This window comes from Labeo rohita, chromosome 2 (assembly GCF_022985175.1).
Source record: "Labeo rohita strain BAU-BD-2019 chromosome 2, IGBB_LRoh.1.0, whole genome shotgun sequence".
In the NCBI taxonomy this organism is placed as follows: Eukaryota; Metazoa; Chordata; class Actinopteri; order Cypriniformes; family Cyprinidae; genus Labeo; species Labeo rohita.
This window is the reverse complement of record NC_066870.1, coordinates 9,219,267-9,238,296: the sequence shown is the minus strand read 5'-3', so window position 1 is coordinate 9,238,296 and position 19,030 is coordinate 9,219,267. Positions and strand designations below refer to the sequence as shown.

General features: G+C 33.5%; 1 protein-coding gene and 1 long non-coding RNA gene across 2 annotated transcripts in view; one reads left to right on the top strand and one right to left on the bottom strand.

Moving 5' to 3' along the window:
- Positions 1–10,730, top strand: part of tmtopsa (teleost multiple tissue opsin a) — an 82,250-nt gene extending 71,520 nt beyond the window's left edge. The window contains exon 4 of the mRNA XM_051125412.1: positions 8,764–10,730. Coding sequence (XP_050981369.1) covers positions 8,764–9,009 — 246 coding nt within the window. The 3' untranslated portion in view covers positions 9,010–10,730. The remainder of the gene's footprint in view (positions 1–8,763) is intronic.
- An 883-nt stretch (positions 10,731–11,613) lies between these two features.
- LOC127174880 (uncharacterized) lies at positions 11,614–12,956 on the bottom strand. The gene is made up of 2 exons (XR_007828915.1): positions 12,797–12,956; positions 11,614–12,366 (listed from the first exon to the last, which is right to left on the bottom strand). It is a non-coding gene; the product is annotated as an uncharacterized LOC127174880 (long non-coding RNA).
- Positions 12,957–19,030: the final 6,074 nt, after the last annotated feature.

The following is a 19,030-nucleotide window of genomic DNA, read 5'->3' as shown; positions in this document are numbered from 1 at the left end:
CCTGATTTGTAAACATCTTTTGACCTTTTTTGTGTTTAAGTAACACTGAATGGTTCAGTTGTGAATTTTTTCATATCGAATTGGAGCTCTAATTCAGTGATTCAGTCAGAGCGAGCCTCGGTCTCAATTGACTGAATTGTTCTTGTTCGACTGAAAATGAGCCAAGAGCTGGGGGTAATATGAGCCTCAGAGATTCTCTTTGTGCTGACTCATAATTCATAATAATGTCTGACTTACTAACCAAGTAACCAGGCCATGGATAGACTTTTTATTAGCCCAGGGATTCCCAAACTGTTTTGTCAGATGAACTCAAGTGACCTACCATACATGCTTGAAGTTAGTCATTTATTAATTTAATAGTATATTTGCATGTTTGTGGTTCTCTGATGTCAGCTAATGGTCAATGGTCACCTGCAGGTAAACAAATAAAGGGCCATTCCACCAAATGGGTGTCATTTCCTTCCAAAAAATAAATAAAATAATAACAATAATAACAACAACAACAACAACAATAATTTTTTAAGATTGAGTAATCTAGTAATACACATATTTAACTATTCAAAAGCTGTATTGTTCCATCTAAGGTAACTTTATTTAATGTTTTACACAATTTTTAAATGGAAGATGGATGCATTATAAAATAAATGGTGGACCAAACTTAATTTTAAAAAATAGTGGTGTAACTGAATCTAGTAATACACATATTTAACTATTCAAAATCTGTATTGCCCCATCTAAGGTAACTATATTTATTGTTTTACACAATTTTTAAATAGACGATGGATGCATTATAAAATCAATGGTGGACCAAACTTAATTTTAAAAAATAGTTGTGTAAAAGAAAAAACTATAACAGGAATGAAACTGGATAACAGAAATGAGTACCCATTATATTTGTATATAAGAATGACTACACATGAGGTGTTAAAGGGGTCATATGATGTTGCTAAAAAGAACATTATTTTGTGTATTTGGTGTGATGCAATGTGTTTACGTGGTTTAAGGTTCAAAAAACACATGTTCTACATACTGTACATCATTGTTGCTTCTCTCTGCCCCGCCTTTCTGAAATGCACTGCTTTTTAGAAAGCTTATCATTCTGAAAAGTGCAGTGTTCTCTGATTAGCCAGCTGTCTAGTGTGTTGTGATTGGCCAAATACCTCAAGCATGTGATGGAAAGTTACGCTGATTACCATGTTGTGATGCCATGTCAGGTGCGACGAGACAAAAACAATAAAACCCATTATAAATGAGGCATTTGTTGCATCCAGTGGGGACATAATTACTGATTATAATGACTTATACTGTCTTTTTATGCATTGTGCTGCATCGTGGCATGTAAACATAAAACCATGTCTGCATTTGTGACCATAGAAATGATAAAAAACAGGCACTACTCTACACTGCACAAAACTTACAGTGAATAGTCAGTAGCAAATTCTTTAAATATGAAAACGTACTTACATGCTGTAAGTCAGGAGCACCAGACTGTTTTTGCAAAATTGGAATTCCCCCACTTCATAAACAGCCTTTGTGCACAGCCAGTATTGTAGGTTATCCTAAAATGCACTGCATACACTCGAATATTTGCGTTGTGCTGTTCTGGAACAATGTTGTAAATATAACTTAGTCACTGATTTCTAGTAGTGTGCTCATTTGGAAGGCAAAACAAAGTAGATTTCACTTTAGCAACTAAACACACAGCCTCTCCACGACAAGGCGGCAGCAACACTACTACAGTGAGAATAACAGTTATGCCTTCTTTCTTTGCATATACATTTGTGTGGTTTTATGCAAATCTTCCCACACAGTGACGTAGATTTGTGGGGGCATGTTTGAATGAGCCGTTTTAGGAAGGCGTGGCTAAGTCTTAAGTTTTATAAAGAATATCTCTTTGGGTTTGAGACTTTAATCTTTGCAACTTTACAGATCTTATACATGCACAAACAGCTTGTAACACTCCAAAAACAAAGGAAAACATGAAATTGCATCATATAACCCTTTTAATACCTGCACTGATTTAGTGAAGAGTGTTGAACATTGACCAATTTGAACATTGACAAACCTAGTGGTCTGCAGTTTAGGGTTATGTTTAGGGGTAGAGGGCAGGTTATGAGACAAGATATAAATAACGAAAAAAAATAAAAAATAAAATATTAAAATATTAAAATAAGTTGATATTAAAAATAGTAAACTTAACAAATACTGCTTTTTCTGTTTTTCTGTGGATATTGTTTTCTTACAGCGCAGGTCACACTCAAACAGGATTCTGTGTATTGCCACAGGACAGAAATCAAGTACATTTTCTGTCATACTTGCAGGAAGTTTTGTCTGGGCAAAAACATCAGTGTGGATAGAATGCCAAAACATTGAGAAAAAGATACCAAATGTATCTAGATTAATATGGATGTAGCCTAATATTTACATGAATAAAACAAACGACAGACGCAACTCACTCCTGTGACTATTGTAGTTACAGAGTATATGAGTAACATGACTGGAAGTAACAGGCTTGAGATTTTAGGATAAAATTAGCAAATATATATAATATAGCCACATGGTGTAATATTATGAGGATACTCAGCAAATTATAGTGATTCATCAAAGATTTTATTTTTAAAATAAACAAGTAACATCTAAGAAGTAATTTAGGCAACAGGACAGTATATTGACACTCCCAGCCAGCATTACAATATTATTAAATATACAAAAAAGAAAACGAGACTCCATGCTTTCGGTCATTTCATTGATTTAGAAGATCCAAATGTTTTAATATTATGTTGAAAACGTGTCTTGTGGAATTGTCCCAGTTTTTTTTAAAGGGGGAAATGCATTAGGGTAACAGGACTGAGTGAAAACCTGGGGACATGCCTAAAAATGTGTGTTTTTATCTAAGATGTATAGATTTATTTTTAAATAATTGTTTTAAAGCACAGATGGGATATGGAGGTACACGAAAGTACAAAATAAAAAAAAGATTTCTGAAGGATTTTAAACATTATATTTCATGTTAAAATGTAGAGTTAGATACTGGGGACATGTACAAATGCTATAGTGTTTCAGTGTTCTAGGTAGTTTAGAATAATCTTTTTCAATTATATATTTTAAATTTGCAGTTAGATGAATGTGCAGGACACTTTGCTTAATAATCAAATGTATTTTATAATTAATTTGTATGCATATTTATACATATAATGTCATGGAGAAATGGTACCCATTCAGTGGAATGGCCCTAAAGGTGTTTTGATTTGTTTTGATTTTAATGATTTGATTTTAAATTTGATTTAATTTTAAAATGAATTATTCATTTTTAGCTTTCCATCAACTCACAAAACCCCTGTGTGCCCTCGCAAACCCAGTTTTGAGAAACCCTTCTTTAGCCAGTCACAAGGCTTTCAAGATGCTTTCTGCTTGTCAGTCATTTTGTGAGCTCACCGCAGGCAGTACGGCACATATGGAAAGCTGAGAGTGTAACACGTGAACTTGGTGGCTAAGTCTGCTGGAAGTTATTGACCGGAACTAGCAGTTGCATAAAACACAATAAATAGCATTTAATTATTCAGTAGTTATTTATTCACCGAAGATGTTTCTATAGTAGCATTGTTTTTCAGATCAGTGAAGAATTAGAAATCTATTTTAAAATAATCTGCAGATTAGAAAAGAAGATACAATAGAGATATAAATTTTTTTTTTTTTTTTTTGGCTTTAAAGGTTAGTCATGCACAGTGTTGCATGCCACTCCAATTTTCATTGGTGCAAATCTATCAGTGTACTGCATGACAGACTAAGTGATGTTTCCGGATATTCATCACACTCCAGTCGATGAAGAAATATTCTCCTGTATGTCATTTTCAGTCTTCAATTCCTCCCAGCCCGTAACTATGGAAACTGTGAGTTGAGGCGAGTTGAAGACTAAAAATGCTGTACAGATACAAGTAACATTTCTTGGCCAGCAACATCCATCAGAGAATGCGGGAACAGAACATCTCCGGTGAGTCCGGCCCTGTGTTTTTCTCCCATAGTGTCTGATGATTGTGACTCAAATATCTGTTAGATGTCAAACTTGATCTACTGAATGTATGGATATGACTTAGGCTATGGATTTTGATTAGGCTATTCAGACTTTGCTCCTGACAAAGCATTTGCATTCCATTTATGACTCATTTACAACACTTATGAGGGACGAGTCATCAATATTTAATATCAGTTTAGCTGTTTTGAAATAGTTCTTAACATCTGAAATTTTATTACACATTAAGTAGCTTTGCTGTTATATTAAAAAGTGGATGACAGCTGTTGCTGGAGAGGAATGCAATATTATTTCCTCTTAACTCATTAAGCCCTTGTGCATCAATAAAAAAAAAGTTATAGGTCCATAGTGGACAAATGTCCCTGTCAATAAACTATCATAAAAATTTGAAGCTTGGGAGCATAGACTTAAGTTTGATATAATTTTAAAGAAGACCAATGGCAGATTATTGATGAAGTAGAAAAAGTTTAAAAAGTGAAAAAAAAAAAGTTCTAGAGGTTTAAGTTTATGAAAATGCTTTATGAAAAATATTTTATATAATATATATTTTATGAAATAGGTTGAACTCTATATCTGCTAGAAAATCAAAGCCATAAATCTAAACAAGTTGTGTTCCAAATTTGAGGTTGATATTTCAAAAAATGAGCTTTCAGTAATATTTTGTTTGGGCGCATTACCAAATTTTCCCCATTAGATGCCAGCAAAACTCCGCTGGTGCACACAGTGGTTGGATTTGTGATTTGCAGTAGAGTTTTTCTCTCTTAAATATTACAAGAACACACACACAATTTTTTTTTTTTTTTGACACGCGTACAAACCACACTCTGACATCCATACCAACACACCCACACAAGTATAGCTGCATTATTTACCCGGTTGGTTAATATGCAGAAGCAGAAAACAGGAATAAAGCAAATATTTGCTTTATTGGAACCTGAAAAAAATGGCACCATCTGGTAAAAAATAGTATATATATAAAAAAAAAAAAATCGGAACCTTGTCAACAGAATGAAAGTCTATTAACAAAAATTTAATCATGTTACATGTTACTTTGTTTCCTTAAGGCCCTGAGAGGAACAATTTTATGTACCTAGTGCAAAATAAATTTATTAAAGAAAATGGGGGGGTGAAATAGTAAAATTACAATAAAAATTCACACATGTGCCAAAATGTATGCAGCTGGCAATAACACAGGCAAAATGAAAACATACAAAACTGAAATGGACAAAAATGTCCAAAAGGTCGCACAAGGGTTAATTAAGTCAGTGGTTCCCAACCACGTTCCTGGAAGCCCCCCAGCACTGCACGTTTTGCATCTCTCCTTTGTGTGACACACCCATTTCAGATCTTGGTATCTCTGCTAATGAGCTGAAGATCTGAATCAGGTATGTTTGATTAAGGAGACATGGAAAACATGCAGTGTTGGGGGGCCTCCAGGAATGTGGTTGGGAACCACTGAATTAAGTAATGCATGTGATATTAAATTGCAAATTAAGATTTCATAACTCATCTAAGCACACAGAGAAAATTGCATCTATAAATTCTCAGTTTTTTTCCTGAAACTTCCACTACTACTGAAGCATGATATTATTTCCACTTGAATGTTTTCTTGCCATATTAATCTAATGAAAAAATAAATAAATTAGTAGTATTATGTGTACAATATATATTTTTCTTTAAGACTATTGCTCTTTATTTGTATAAATATGAAATCTCATAAATTAGAAACCATACCATAAGCTATTTTGCAATTTTGAGTTTTGTCCCAGAAGTCACAGAAAAGACAGTGGAAGTAAACAAATAACAAGTGTACATCAAACCACTTCAATAAGCAGCAAAAAACGACCTATGTTTATTTTGTTGACCATAATAATAGGCTACACCATTTATGTAAGCAGAGTGGTGTTAGTAGTTTCAGCAGTGAGCTGAAATCATTGAGAAAAAAAAAGCTCTACAAAAAATAAAATAATATAAAATAAAAAACAGTTTATCAACAATGAAGTGAACTACTCACGCACTACTCAAAAATTAATAAATAAATAAATAAATAAGAATAAATAAATAAATAGAAGCACACAATGTCAGTTTCTTTTCAGTTAATCTAACAGTATGTCAGCATTTAAGCAGTTGATAGCTACTGTTTGGTGTTTCTGTTCCATTCTGTGTTCTGATATAAAACATATAATTATTAAACATATAATAATTAATTAATTTATGGCTGCTTTAAAGGAAATGCTCATGCTAACATACAAGCCTAGAAGTCGCCATGAAATCAAAATTGACTTGAAAAAGTGATTTATCCATGCACATTGTTTTATTTCCTATGCCCATGAAATCTTTTATTAAAATAATTAACCGCCCCTTCCTCTCACAGCATCATCTCTTCTCTGATTATGTGTACACCAGCAACTTGACTAGGATATTCATCACAGTATGGAAAAGGCAAGACAAGATGATTGCAATTTCCTTTATGCCGGCTTTCTGTATGGTAGCATATGTCTGCCACAAAGTTAAAAAAAAAAAAAAAACTGAGAGATGAAATGTAATGTAAGAAATCATTTATATTACCATATTTAAAGTCAAAATTACAGGTAACAAAACTGCAATTGTGAAATAAGTCACAATTAACTTTTTCCTTTGTAGAAAAAGGCTTCTTTACTTTTGTTGCACAGAAGGGAGTTGGTGTGAAAGAGCATCGCAGGCCTGCTGTTGCTTGTGCATGTGGTGTGAAAAAGGCCTCGGGCTTTTCTGACCAGACAAAGATAAATGTGAAAAGTCTATGAGCCAATCAGAAGGGATATGAATCAATGATGTTTAGTGATATCCCATTCAACTTTAAAAATGACTGGGTCAGATCCTTGCTAGGTTATAACACACCAAACAACCTGACAATTTTCTCACAAAGAGAAAACAACAGCGGTTGATTATTAAATTATAACTAGCTCAGAAAGGTCTCTGAATTTTTGAGCAGGGGATTTTTTTCTCTAACACTTTAAACTGTTTTTCCTTCATGAAATGAAGTGCATTTTCTTCTTTTCTAATGAAATGCATTTCTAGGTGGTTATAACGTCCCATATCCGTCTGGTTGTGCATAGTTCTCCTTTACCATGTACAGTAAATGATCATTGTGTGTAAACATCGCACCTTTCCATTTCTTGAGGAAATGTAGTTGACTATAAGTATACTTAACAGAATGCGTATACTAAGTACACTACGTTTTCTTAAGGGAAGTGACATCACAAACCTCATTTAAAAGAGCACAATGGTAGTCAAGGCCACTAATAACAGAAATTTGTAGTGTGGCAGGTGCAGGGTCTTTATATGTAAAGCCCCACTCTTTAAAATGATAATTTTTCATTCTTGTCTGAAGACTCTTGTCTTTTTTTTTTTTTTTTTTTTTTTTTGTACCACACTGTTATACTTTTAAACTTTGTGTAATGTTGATAAATGAATCATCTTCGTTATATTGTTTGTCTTTATTAAAATGTCATATGTTTTGATTTCTCCAGTCTTCAAAATTATTTGCGTATCTTACGTAAAAACGGACCCATTAATTGATATAGCACCATTAAATGACAAGCCTGGATTTGTGCTTTATTATACGTGATTATTACTATGTCATTTCACTGCTTATTTGCATCATTTACCTTTGTTACCATTATCAATGACATTTTCTCCCTCTTTCTTCCTCTCTCTCTCTCTCTGCTCCACTGCATATAGAACAGACACAATTACTCAGATTACTCTTGGACATTTAATTACAGCCATGGAAATTATTGAGCCAGTGTACATTATCAGCAATTATTCAATTTCAAATTGTATAACTGTTCTGTTTAGAGGTAAAAGTAAAATGTAATTAACTGAGAATTTGATGCCATTTAGAAATGGTACTGATGATGAATGTGAAAAGGATATCAGTCTCTTTGCAAATGGCAAGACAGATGATGGGGATGTTTGCATAAGAGAAGGACCCTTTTCTAATCAAAATTCTTAAATGAGCTGAAATTGTTGTCTAAGCCCAGCCATGGCTGATGGGCTTCTTAGTTGCTAGCAGGGGGGAATGATTCATTAGTGGCATGCAGCACTTATGAAGTGCAGGTATTGAAATGAGTGTGGATGTTTTCATTTGCAAGGTCGTATGAAATCAAAGCATTGAGGGAAACAGAGAAACTAATGAACCACAAACACACTGTAGTGTTTTTATAAAGCAAAGATGAAAAAGGTGTTTATTAAATTTAAATAATAAAATCAACAACAATTCACCTTATTTTTCTTGTAAGCGCAGGCACGGTCATTTGTAAATGTTATGGGTCTGGCTTCCAGTCTAATCCACATCCAGCTATTTTTAGCTGTACAAAACAGTTCATTTTGTCACTTGATATTGCAAATTGGTGTGTCTAACTATATTATTTTAATGTATTATCTTATGAACACACTAGTTTGTAGTGCAAACAGTTTTATCGTTTATTTGACACTGTTATTCTTCTCGTTATTTCTCTATAGCAGCTAATAAACCAAAAATCTTGCCCAGATTAAGGTGGATAGAGGTTTGGATTTTTAAGGGTTTAAATGAAATGAGACAGTCACAATGTAGAATGGATGTCAACAAGTAAAATAAAGCGTAAAGAACCCGACGCATGGTTCCTGCAAACTGATGAGTGCATGTGTTGAATTTATTACAGAATTGTTGATCTAATGCCTTTTACTTGTTTGTCTGGGTTTATCTGTGTTAGTTCTACAGGTGTTTCAGAGATCTTTTCAACTGTGACAAACCCCAGCGAGGTTCCAGTCTGAAAAGTACTTCAAAGGTAACTAAACCTGTTCGGCCTGGACGGCGCACAGACAACTTTACTTTTGTGGTTGCTTCAGTGGGAGCCACAGCGGTGCCCAACCAGGCAAACCCAGCAGAGGACGGTCCTCTATCAGCAGATAATGCCAGACCTGCAGTGGTCTCCCTTGTGGCCCATTATAATGGTTGAGAGATATTCTGCTTCAAAAAATGGTGACACTTGAAGAAACTTTTCACACAGAATGAGGGAAATGAAGTGTGAGATTTGGAGGATTTTACAGGTATATTGCATATAAGTACTATAACAAATGGAAAATGAAAGAATCCCAAGGGAGGCTGATTTGTGGAGTTTATTTTAGTGCTCTATATGTGTCTGCTATCCAACAACAGGGTGTTATATTCTTGCAGTAATATGGAGCTAGCAGTTCTTAATTTTCTTTGAAATGTTCTCAGATTCTGCAGGTGTTGACTATTTTTGTAGACCTGTCCAAAAGGTCTGCTGAGAAAAAAAGATTATTCTCAGTACAGTAAACAACAACTCTCAAGTGACTCCTCAAAAAACACACTTTTTTGTAATAACCCTGAAGAGAAAACATTATTTGTATCAAAGTACAACTTGTTCATTTTTTGAATGGTATTAAAACAAAAGTGTTTTTCTACATCTATTCTTTCTCTTTTTTTTTTTGCATAAGGGAAGTTTGTTATGATTTTTTTTTTCAATGGCTTTTAAACCTTGTAAGCACTGTTACTATGTGGCCTGTAAATGTAAGTTTCAGTTTCTAAGTTACATGTTTTTTATAATATCTTTATTGTATCAAATCCATACATTAGCATTTTATGTTTCAGCATACTTCACATAGTCAATTTGTTATTATTATTATTATTATTATTATTATTTCCATTTCAAAATATTGATATACTGTAGGAATGTAAATGGACATTCTCTCATAGATTTACATTAAAAATCTGCATCTGATTTGTGTAATACTATTTAATAATTTGATTATGAAGCCAACAGATTCTCCCTTTTTACCTTATACATTATTATAATTTGTTATTATTTGTATTGTTAGTGTGAGGCTGGAGATTCATGTGCTTGTGAGGAATTACAGCTTTACATTCAATTAAAATAATAAATCAGTCACGCTTTCTAAACACGTTCTATTTAGAAACGCGCATCTGAATTTAAAGGTGTTCTAGATGAGCAGAACATAAGTTCAAGGCTCTGTAATGTGTTGAGAGTAAGATTTTAAAAGCTCTTCTAAGCATTTTAATCAGCTTACTTCAGTGTGGGCTTATATAAATGAACTTAATTAGTTGTGCATGGCCTGTGTTTATGTTGATTCAGCCATGCAGAAATGCTGTAGTCGCATTTGTTTGCATTTGCAAATTTTATGTTTGATTCAATAATTCATTTAATAAATGTCAGAATAATGCAAAAAGAACTGCACAGTTACACTATTATTATTTTTTTGCTTACAGCAGTATCTCAGTATAAAGGACTACAGGCAGGTAAAGAAATGTGGAGGACCTGCAAATCAAGTGCAAATTCTGAAAAAATATCTACTGTAGCATCAGACTGTTAAAGACTTTACATTAAAATTCTACCATACTTCTGCAATTAATAATAATAATAATGTGAAAGAAACTGATTATGTAAAAAATGTACACAATATTTGTTTATAAATTTGTAAACATCACAGTGTCTTATAGAGGATAATAACTTAACTGCTATGACCTTTGTGTTTGCAGTGAATCGTTATATGATTTAACATGTATTATTTCATGGTATGTGTGAAAATCTCAATCCAAAGTTGTTACATTTGAGATCTTAAACACAGTTTGATCAATAAAGGTCTTTTGAAAGCAGTGGCCTCATTTCACATGAAGTATGAGAATTTTTTTTATTTGTTGCCCTTCCACAACATAACCTCTGGCTTCTGTCAACAGTCAAAAGTCTAGTGAGTTTCACTCATCCCTTAAATGTGGTGAAGATGATTATGTGATTTGACAGAATGGTAGTGTGTAAAGAACTTAAACTGTCAGTCAGCTAAAAGTTGGGGCAGACTTTTTATATTAGGCTTATGTGGACTTTAGAAATAAACCTATACTTTGCAGTTAACTTAAAACCGCTCCAAAACAGAAGACAATTTGCCATTTTATATATATTCTAAACAAGCAAACAAACAGTCAGCAGGCCAATTGCTCACTAAAAAATGTTGGGTTAAAAATAACCCAACTAGTAACCCAACTATGGGTTGGTATAGCACCTTCCCATCTATGGGTTATTTTAACCCAATGAATTGGGTTAAAATCCAGTTGGGTTAAAAGTAACCCAACAGTTGAGTTAATTATTTAGATTCATTTATATCAGTTTTTATTTATTTATTTATTTTTTTTATAAAAATACACTATAACACTACTTTGTTTTCAAATAAATATTTTATTTAAATATGCAAATATTTTTTTTTTTACAAATATATTTTTAAATGTAAAACAGTCATACTGCAAATGTTTACAAAATAAGTGTACAAGAATGTGAAAATATAATACATTCAAAACACAAATATGCACACACAACTGACATATTTTCAAGATGTACACTGAATTCAAAACCAACTATTCAAAACTAATGTTTATTTATCTGATTCTGGTCCACAAAACCTGTCATAAGGGTCAAGTTTTTTTGTATTTAAATATAAACATCATCTGAAAGCTCAATAAATAAGCTTTCTATTAATATGTGGTTTGATAGGATAGAACAACTATTTGAAAATCTGGAATCTGAGGGTGCAAAAAAATCTAAATATTGAGAAAATTGCCTTTAAAGTTGTCCAAGTGAAGTTATTAGCAACACATATTACTAATAATAAATTCAGTTTCAATATACTTATGGTAGGAGATTTACAAAATATCTCCATGGAACATGATCTTTACTTAATATTCTAATGATTTTTGGCATGAAAGAAAATTTGATAATTTTGACCCATACAATGCAATTTTGGCTATTTCTACAAATGTACCCATGATACTTATGACCGGTTTTGTTGTCCAGGGTCATAAATGTGTATCAATTCATATTTATTTATATCAACACATACACAAATGTGCACAAATAAAACAAACATAACATACAAACTTTTATCAATAAAACAAAAATAAAAAATCATAAACACAAGTAATAATAATAATAATAATAATAATAATAATAAAACAAAGTAAATCTGCTGGCTGCTGGACTTGCTGATAATCAGCAACATAAAAAGTTTTTACGGATCAATAAATACAAAGTTTCTAAGGAAGAGGTAATGTGTTGAAAGAACTCCTGGAATATTAAAGACTGTGTGCTGCAAATGGGTGCAGAGGAGCTTTGGGTAGTAGATGTCATAAATGTAGAAATGTCTGAAACACAGATCCACTGCTTGTAGTAAGGTCTTCTGTTCCACTGTTTCACCGTTGAAAATGCTAAAAACTTCTTCTCTTGGAGTTAGTGCAGCAATGCTGGTGTCATCCGGTCGCATAAAACTTCCTTCATTGACTCCTTCCTCTGTGATAAGATGAAGCAGAAGAAGAAACATTTTACAGATAAACTAGAAACATTTTTTCATAATTGTTGGAAAACCTACACTACTAATCAGAAGTTTTTGAACAGTAAGATTTTTAAAGTTATTTAAAGAATTCTTTTCTACTCACTAAGCCTGTATTTATTTGATCCAAAATACAGTAAAAGCAGTAATATTGTGAAATATTTTTACTATTTTAAATAACTGCTTTCTATTTTAAAAGCTTTGAAAAGACTGGACAATTACATTTTAAATATATTCAAATAGAAAGCGGTTATTTTAAATGCTGTATTTTGGATGAAATAAATGCAGGCTTAGACAGAAGGGAATTCTTTAAAAACATTAAAAATCTTGCTGTCCAAAAACTTTTGACTGGTAATGTATATGGATCACTAATATAAATAGTTTACTTACCTTGAAATATTTCAGTTAATTGGCATGTGGATGTTTAATGTATGAGATTCCACTGTTGTAATTTTTCCTTCACTGAAGAACCCAATGTCTAAAAATAAGTATAAACACATTTAGTACACATTTAAAAAAACATGCAAATCTGTCATAGCTTTATAATAGAAATGGCTGTAATTAGAGGCGAATCTAATATATGCATAACAATATTCAATATAAATAAAAACCATAAAAACACATTTAGTGTTATTCCAATTAGTGCTCGCTTTCCAAACAACTGACGCTTGCCTTGTTTTGACCAGCAGGCGTCGCCGTTGTGTCACGAACGATTGGAAGCAGTGAATCATTTTGCGAATTAAGCGATTCGTTTAATTGATTCGAAACTTTGAAAAGCTTCGTTTCTCCCATCACGTCTTGCTTTTGGGAAATGTGATTATTTGTAGACTTTTCTAAACAGAGAATTAACTGAATTTGAGCGCATCTCTCTGAGCTGCCGCTGAGCTAAGGTTACATACTGGACCGAAGTTGAAAGGTTCGTGCGGCGCGGTTTAAATCAACAATGTCTCATTTAACATTAGCCATTTCCCATATAAAGTTAAATGTGATAACCATTAATGCGACCAAACAAACTGTAGTCAGAAACCGTATGTCTAGAACCCTTCATCAGCTGTAAAATAATACTAAACCTGTAGTAATGGTAGACGGTGATTTCAGTAATATAAGTAGTCCTGTATACATTCCACCATACATTATTAACTTTAGGTTACTGTAATACATCTCTAAACAGTTTTACAACTTTCTGCTAATGTTTATTTAATTTATTACTGCTAGCAACCTAACTGGGACAGCTAAGTTAACGTGACGTTATTCGTTTACAATGGAGCTCATTCTCTGCAGTAACGTTACAATACACTGACTAAAGGAAACTACATCTTCGTTAAAAAAAAACAAACATACAACAACAAAAGTTCAATTTTGAAGTGCATTTCACGTTCTTCGTATAAGTATAATGTTATAAGAGTTATTTAAACCCTATTACTTACCTCACACTGATGCAGCAGCAGCTTCTTCTGTGGTCAGACACTGTCGACCGTTAAAATTTGAACTGTCGCCGCGGGAACCAATTAAACCCAACGCTGGGTTATTATTAAAAACAACCCAACGATGTTTAAAAAAAATAACCCAACGTTTTAGAAAATAACCCAACACAGTGACCCAATATGTGTAACCCATCTATTGGGTTAAAAAAATAACCCATCTATTTTTACTGTGTGGGAATTTATGGTTAACCAAATTGTCATCTCTCTAGAAGCCTTATTCCTGGTTAAGCACTTCAAAGCATTTCATCAAATGTCTTTTTAAGCAGGACAAGACACTTTTGATGTTAGGCAGAATTAGTTGCAGAGAGCCTATCTCAGCATCTTGAAGCAGAAAACTGGTTACACAAGACAAATACCATCAAATCTGTTCGGAGTCAGTGTACCCAGACCAGCACTGCAGAAGTCATGAACACATTATCCCTAGGGCACATTTAAGAAGTACTTACAAGTCTGGACTAATCAACTCCCAATTCATTACAGCCATTCACGGTCTGTCCCTTATAATGAGGGATTAAACTAATTAACATTCAGTAAAATGATAAGAGGAGAATGTTACTTTTTCTCTCTGGGAAGTGCCTGGTAACAAGTCATAAGTATGTTTTATACAGGTTGCATTCACTACTGGCAAAGATGAAGTACGGTCTGTCTCAGTGATAAATGGGCTCAGTGATAAAAAGCCACAATGAAACATAAAATAACTCCTGGGCCATAACTGCTTTTCCCTCCCTCAATCCCTTCAGCGAATGTCACGGAGACCTAATAAACCGAGCACTCAAATTGAGAGAGGTAAACCAGTAAAACATATATAAAGCAATTGATTTTACATTCCTCTCACATACACTCATAAGTAAAGTAAGATGAACTAATTAGTAAGAACTAAATATCAGAATTACATTTATCCTAAACTAGTATGACGTTACACAAAAGCCCTATCTGACATAAGTTCTAGAGGTATGTCAAACCTCACTGGACAGCAGTGGTGGAAAACACTATCAGAGGTTAAGACTGTATGCTAAGTAATTTTGCTCTTAGGGTAGTTTGTTAGCTAGTTCTGATGTTTAGTACACTAGCCCATGCGCTACAACAGTAATTTGTACAACAGTGTTTAATGGCAGTAAAAGCATTAAAGTAAAGGAAAGCCAGGGACAAGGTTAAGAGTGAAATGTAAAATTTTAATTAAAAGTTAAAAGTTAATTAATTACATTTATAATGAAATGTTGTTATATAAAAGTAATGCCTGAGCAAAAAAAAGTTTTGGGGTTTGATTATACAGTATATAAGGAAGCATTTAAAGTTTTGGGATTTAATATTCCTTTTTAATCTTTAGCAGTGACTTTTAACTTTATAAAATGATACTGTGAAGGGCTAAAACACTTGAAACACAATTTAACACAACACCAATTACAAACCATCAAAGAGTGTCCCACATTATAGGTGTCATAGCAGGTGGGGTTCGCTGACTGTGGACACAAAAAAATATGAATGTGGTACTTCTAGACTGAATTGCTCCAATAGGATTTTATAATTCATTTTGCAAAATGAATACATATGTTGCTTCAATATAGATCATTTCAAGCACAAGTCAAGCACAACGATGCCATTTATCTACACTGTAAAAAAACAAACAAAAAAAAAACTGAGTCAACTTAAAATTATTTGTTACCCTGCTGCCTTAAAATTTTAATTTCAGTCAACTCTTTAGTCAACTTGAAATGTTAAGTTGTACTAAGTGACTAATTAGATACCTGAGTTTACTAAACAAAACAATATGGTTAAATTCGAAAGCTGGGCTTGTTACCCAGTTGCCTTAAAAGGGTCCTATTATGCTCTTTTACAAAGTCTTGATTTTGTTTTGGGGGTGTACTAGAACATGCTTTTATGCCTGGTGGTTCGAAAAATGCATTATTTTTGACATAATTTACATTATTACAATACATTTTTCCCAGCCTGGTACAAATGGCTCAATTAGTTTTGGGTTTAATGAAGGCCCTCCTTTCAAAAAATGAAATGTGTTGTGGTTGGTTAGCTCTCCCACTGTGTTGCAATTGGCAAACAGCTTAGACGTTTTTTCAGTACTGCCACGCCCCTTGTCAAAGAAGCAAGTTCTGTGTACAATTGTTAAGCTAGATCAAAGTGATTCTTACGTTTTACATATGGATATTTTTCTTATACATCGATTTGCTACAGGAGGCCTTATTGACCCCCAGGAGCCATGTGAGGCACTTTTTGCGGCTTGTTGAAGCAGCTCTCCATGCTGCATCACTAAAATTAGGCCAATTCCCCACCTCCCCCCAACAATTTGAATTTCCTTAGGCGGGATTTAATTTGATGATATTCTAATGGGCCACGTTGTGACATCATTGCATGCAGAAAACAAACGCTGTAGTCCAAAGGAGCCGTTCGTTGTAGTTCTTGAAAAGGGATTTTTTTTAAAACTAAATATCTCCCTTTGGAGTGGACTTTGAGATTTTCTAACTTTGTAGATCTTTTTTATGCCCAAAGATACACACCACACACTAACCAAAATTCAAAAAGTGAAAAAGCGTAATAGCACCCCTTTAAAATTAAGTTGAATTAACTCAAATATCTAAGTTTTCACTTAGTACAACTTAACATTTACATAGTTCAATTACGATATTTTTATAAACGGGCCTTAGAAAAAAAAATACTGGTATGCATCTTGAGACAAAACAAAGGCACTGATATATTTTAAGATCAGTCAGTGGACGTTTCTTTCAGTTGAAACAGCTCAGACATTTTAGCTCAGACATTTTAGTCTGGGACTAGGCTTAAGAATTGTCTGTGAAATGGGGGGTCAGTGTCTGCAGTTAAAGCACGCAAAGTGCTAAGCAGATTCAGAAATAAGTCAAGATGATAAACATGCAATACAGCCCTTCAGATATGACAGACACTGAACCATTGGTAGAATTCAGCCATATTTCAGTATTTATGTGTGACACTTGTTATTTTGATTCTGTCTTGCATCAGAATAATGATTTGTCCTACTGCTGATGACATGTTCCGCTAAGAGGTATGCAATTACTGTCTGCGATGTAGAATCCTTTACTGAGAAAAAGTGAAAGAAAAAAACCTCCCTCTTAACATCAAACGGCTCACGTGTTTAGGCTCAGTGTAATGCCTTTCCTTCATTCCTTTTCCTTTCTCTTCCTTTTTTTTCTAGAGAGAAAGACAGTTTATTGTTTGGGAGGAAGTTACAACTTTCAGACTTTAAAATCTCAGAAAGCATTCTGATGCTGTGTCTTTTCACCATGTCAAAACTCTCATACATTAGTAATCGCCTTTTCCTGATAACTGAAACCTATGGCACCTTGGAAGATTGTGGACCCGATAGAACAAAGAAGAAAGCAAGAAACTGATGCAGAACATGTGGACAACAGTACAGTGTATCTCAGCAAAGCAGCAATGCACTGTTGTGCGGTTGGTCTATAGCCCCACTTCAGACAGATACAGACAGCTAAACAGGTCATTTATTAACTGTACAAAATGTCCAGTATAGACGTTTTTCCTTAACGCCTGAATTTTAACCTGAAGAATGCTTTGCACTTCCGGTGTCCAGTGTTTCTAGTCAAATTAGCGTCTATTCCAAGTTGATAATCTATTGTTAAACCTATTAAAATGTTTTTAAAAAGCACATGGCTCCATAGCGCCATCACTTTGCAATGTCGCAATGACCGTCATTTGTCAGTGCCTCGCTCCTCAAAGTTTAATGAGTGTGTAGATGACAGGAAACTGCCGTCGTTATCTACATTAAAAACAGATGGGTGCTATTTGAATGGGTTCCTATGGAGACCAGAACAGAAGAGCATCCAATCGGAAGTTAGAATTCGTAATGGCGGCGCTCATCGTTTACTCGGGAAAAAGGTCTTTAGATAGTAAATTATAATAAAGCTATTAAACTAATTTGGTGCAATATGTATTGTATTTAGAGCTTTGCCCTCACCCTGTGACATTACTCCATATTTTAAAATATGTATAAATAAATGATAAGATAGTCATGCCAAAAATGGCTCATTTACACATAGATCAGAGCTCTAAAAGGGACATATTGATGGGAAAACAACAACAACAACAACAAAAAAGCTTTGAGATGGGATAAACACATTTGCATTCGCTCACGCGAGTTTTCCTCCCATCTCATAAAGTATATAAATTCATTACAAGTTCAGTTTCTGGGTGAAAGTGAAGTTTTATGATATTTGAATTGTAATTTGTCCATCACTCATTAAACTGACCAGTTTAAGACAATTTGCAGACAACTGCAATCATATGAGGGAGATTATATGAGTTTTTATTAGGGCTGTCAGTCGATTAAAATTTTTAATCTAATTAATTACATGATATTTTGATTAATCTAATTAATCAGAAATTAATTGCACATCAAATTACTCCCAAAAGATAAAATCGTTGTGTAAAGCATCAAACAGACATTACAAAAAGTAGCTTCAGCAAGAAATAATTTGTTCAATAAAATTTATTTTATTTGATTTAAAATAGAATTTATTACACATAAACATTTAGGCTGTAAACTATGGAGAAGAAGATAATTTGAGAAACATCTCAGTATTGTTTGATTTGGTGAACTATCCCTTTAATGATTTTATTTTTATTCTTCTTATTATTTTTTGTTTATTAGTATTATTATTATATATTATTATTTTAATGAAATGATACTCTAAATAAGAAACTAAATCTGCCAGCAGGTGGCGGTAAATATCTTTGATTCCTTCAAATGGCTGATTCAGTCAGGAATGAAGTAAATAGCCCTTTGAATAACTGGTTCACACAGTTCGTTCAAAACGCGGATTCATTCAGGAATTAAATAAATAGCCCTTTGTATGACTGGTTCCCACAGTTCGTTCAAAACGTGAATTCATTCATAAACTAAACACCGCTGTGTTGCTCTGAGATGCACAGCAATTCTGCTCTGGCTGCAAAAGTAATATGTTCTCTGCAAATATTGAGCAAAAACACATAACATTGTGTTTAAATTATAACACAATATCAGTTTCTTATTTACTGAACTGTTGTATAAAATCACATGTAAGCTCATGACAGGGGCATTTTTGCATCAAATATCTTGAAATTTAGGGCATAACTGTGCTTATGGAGTTGTTGCCCT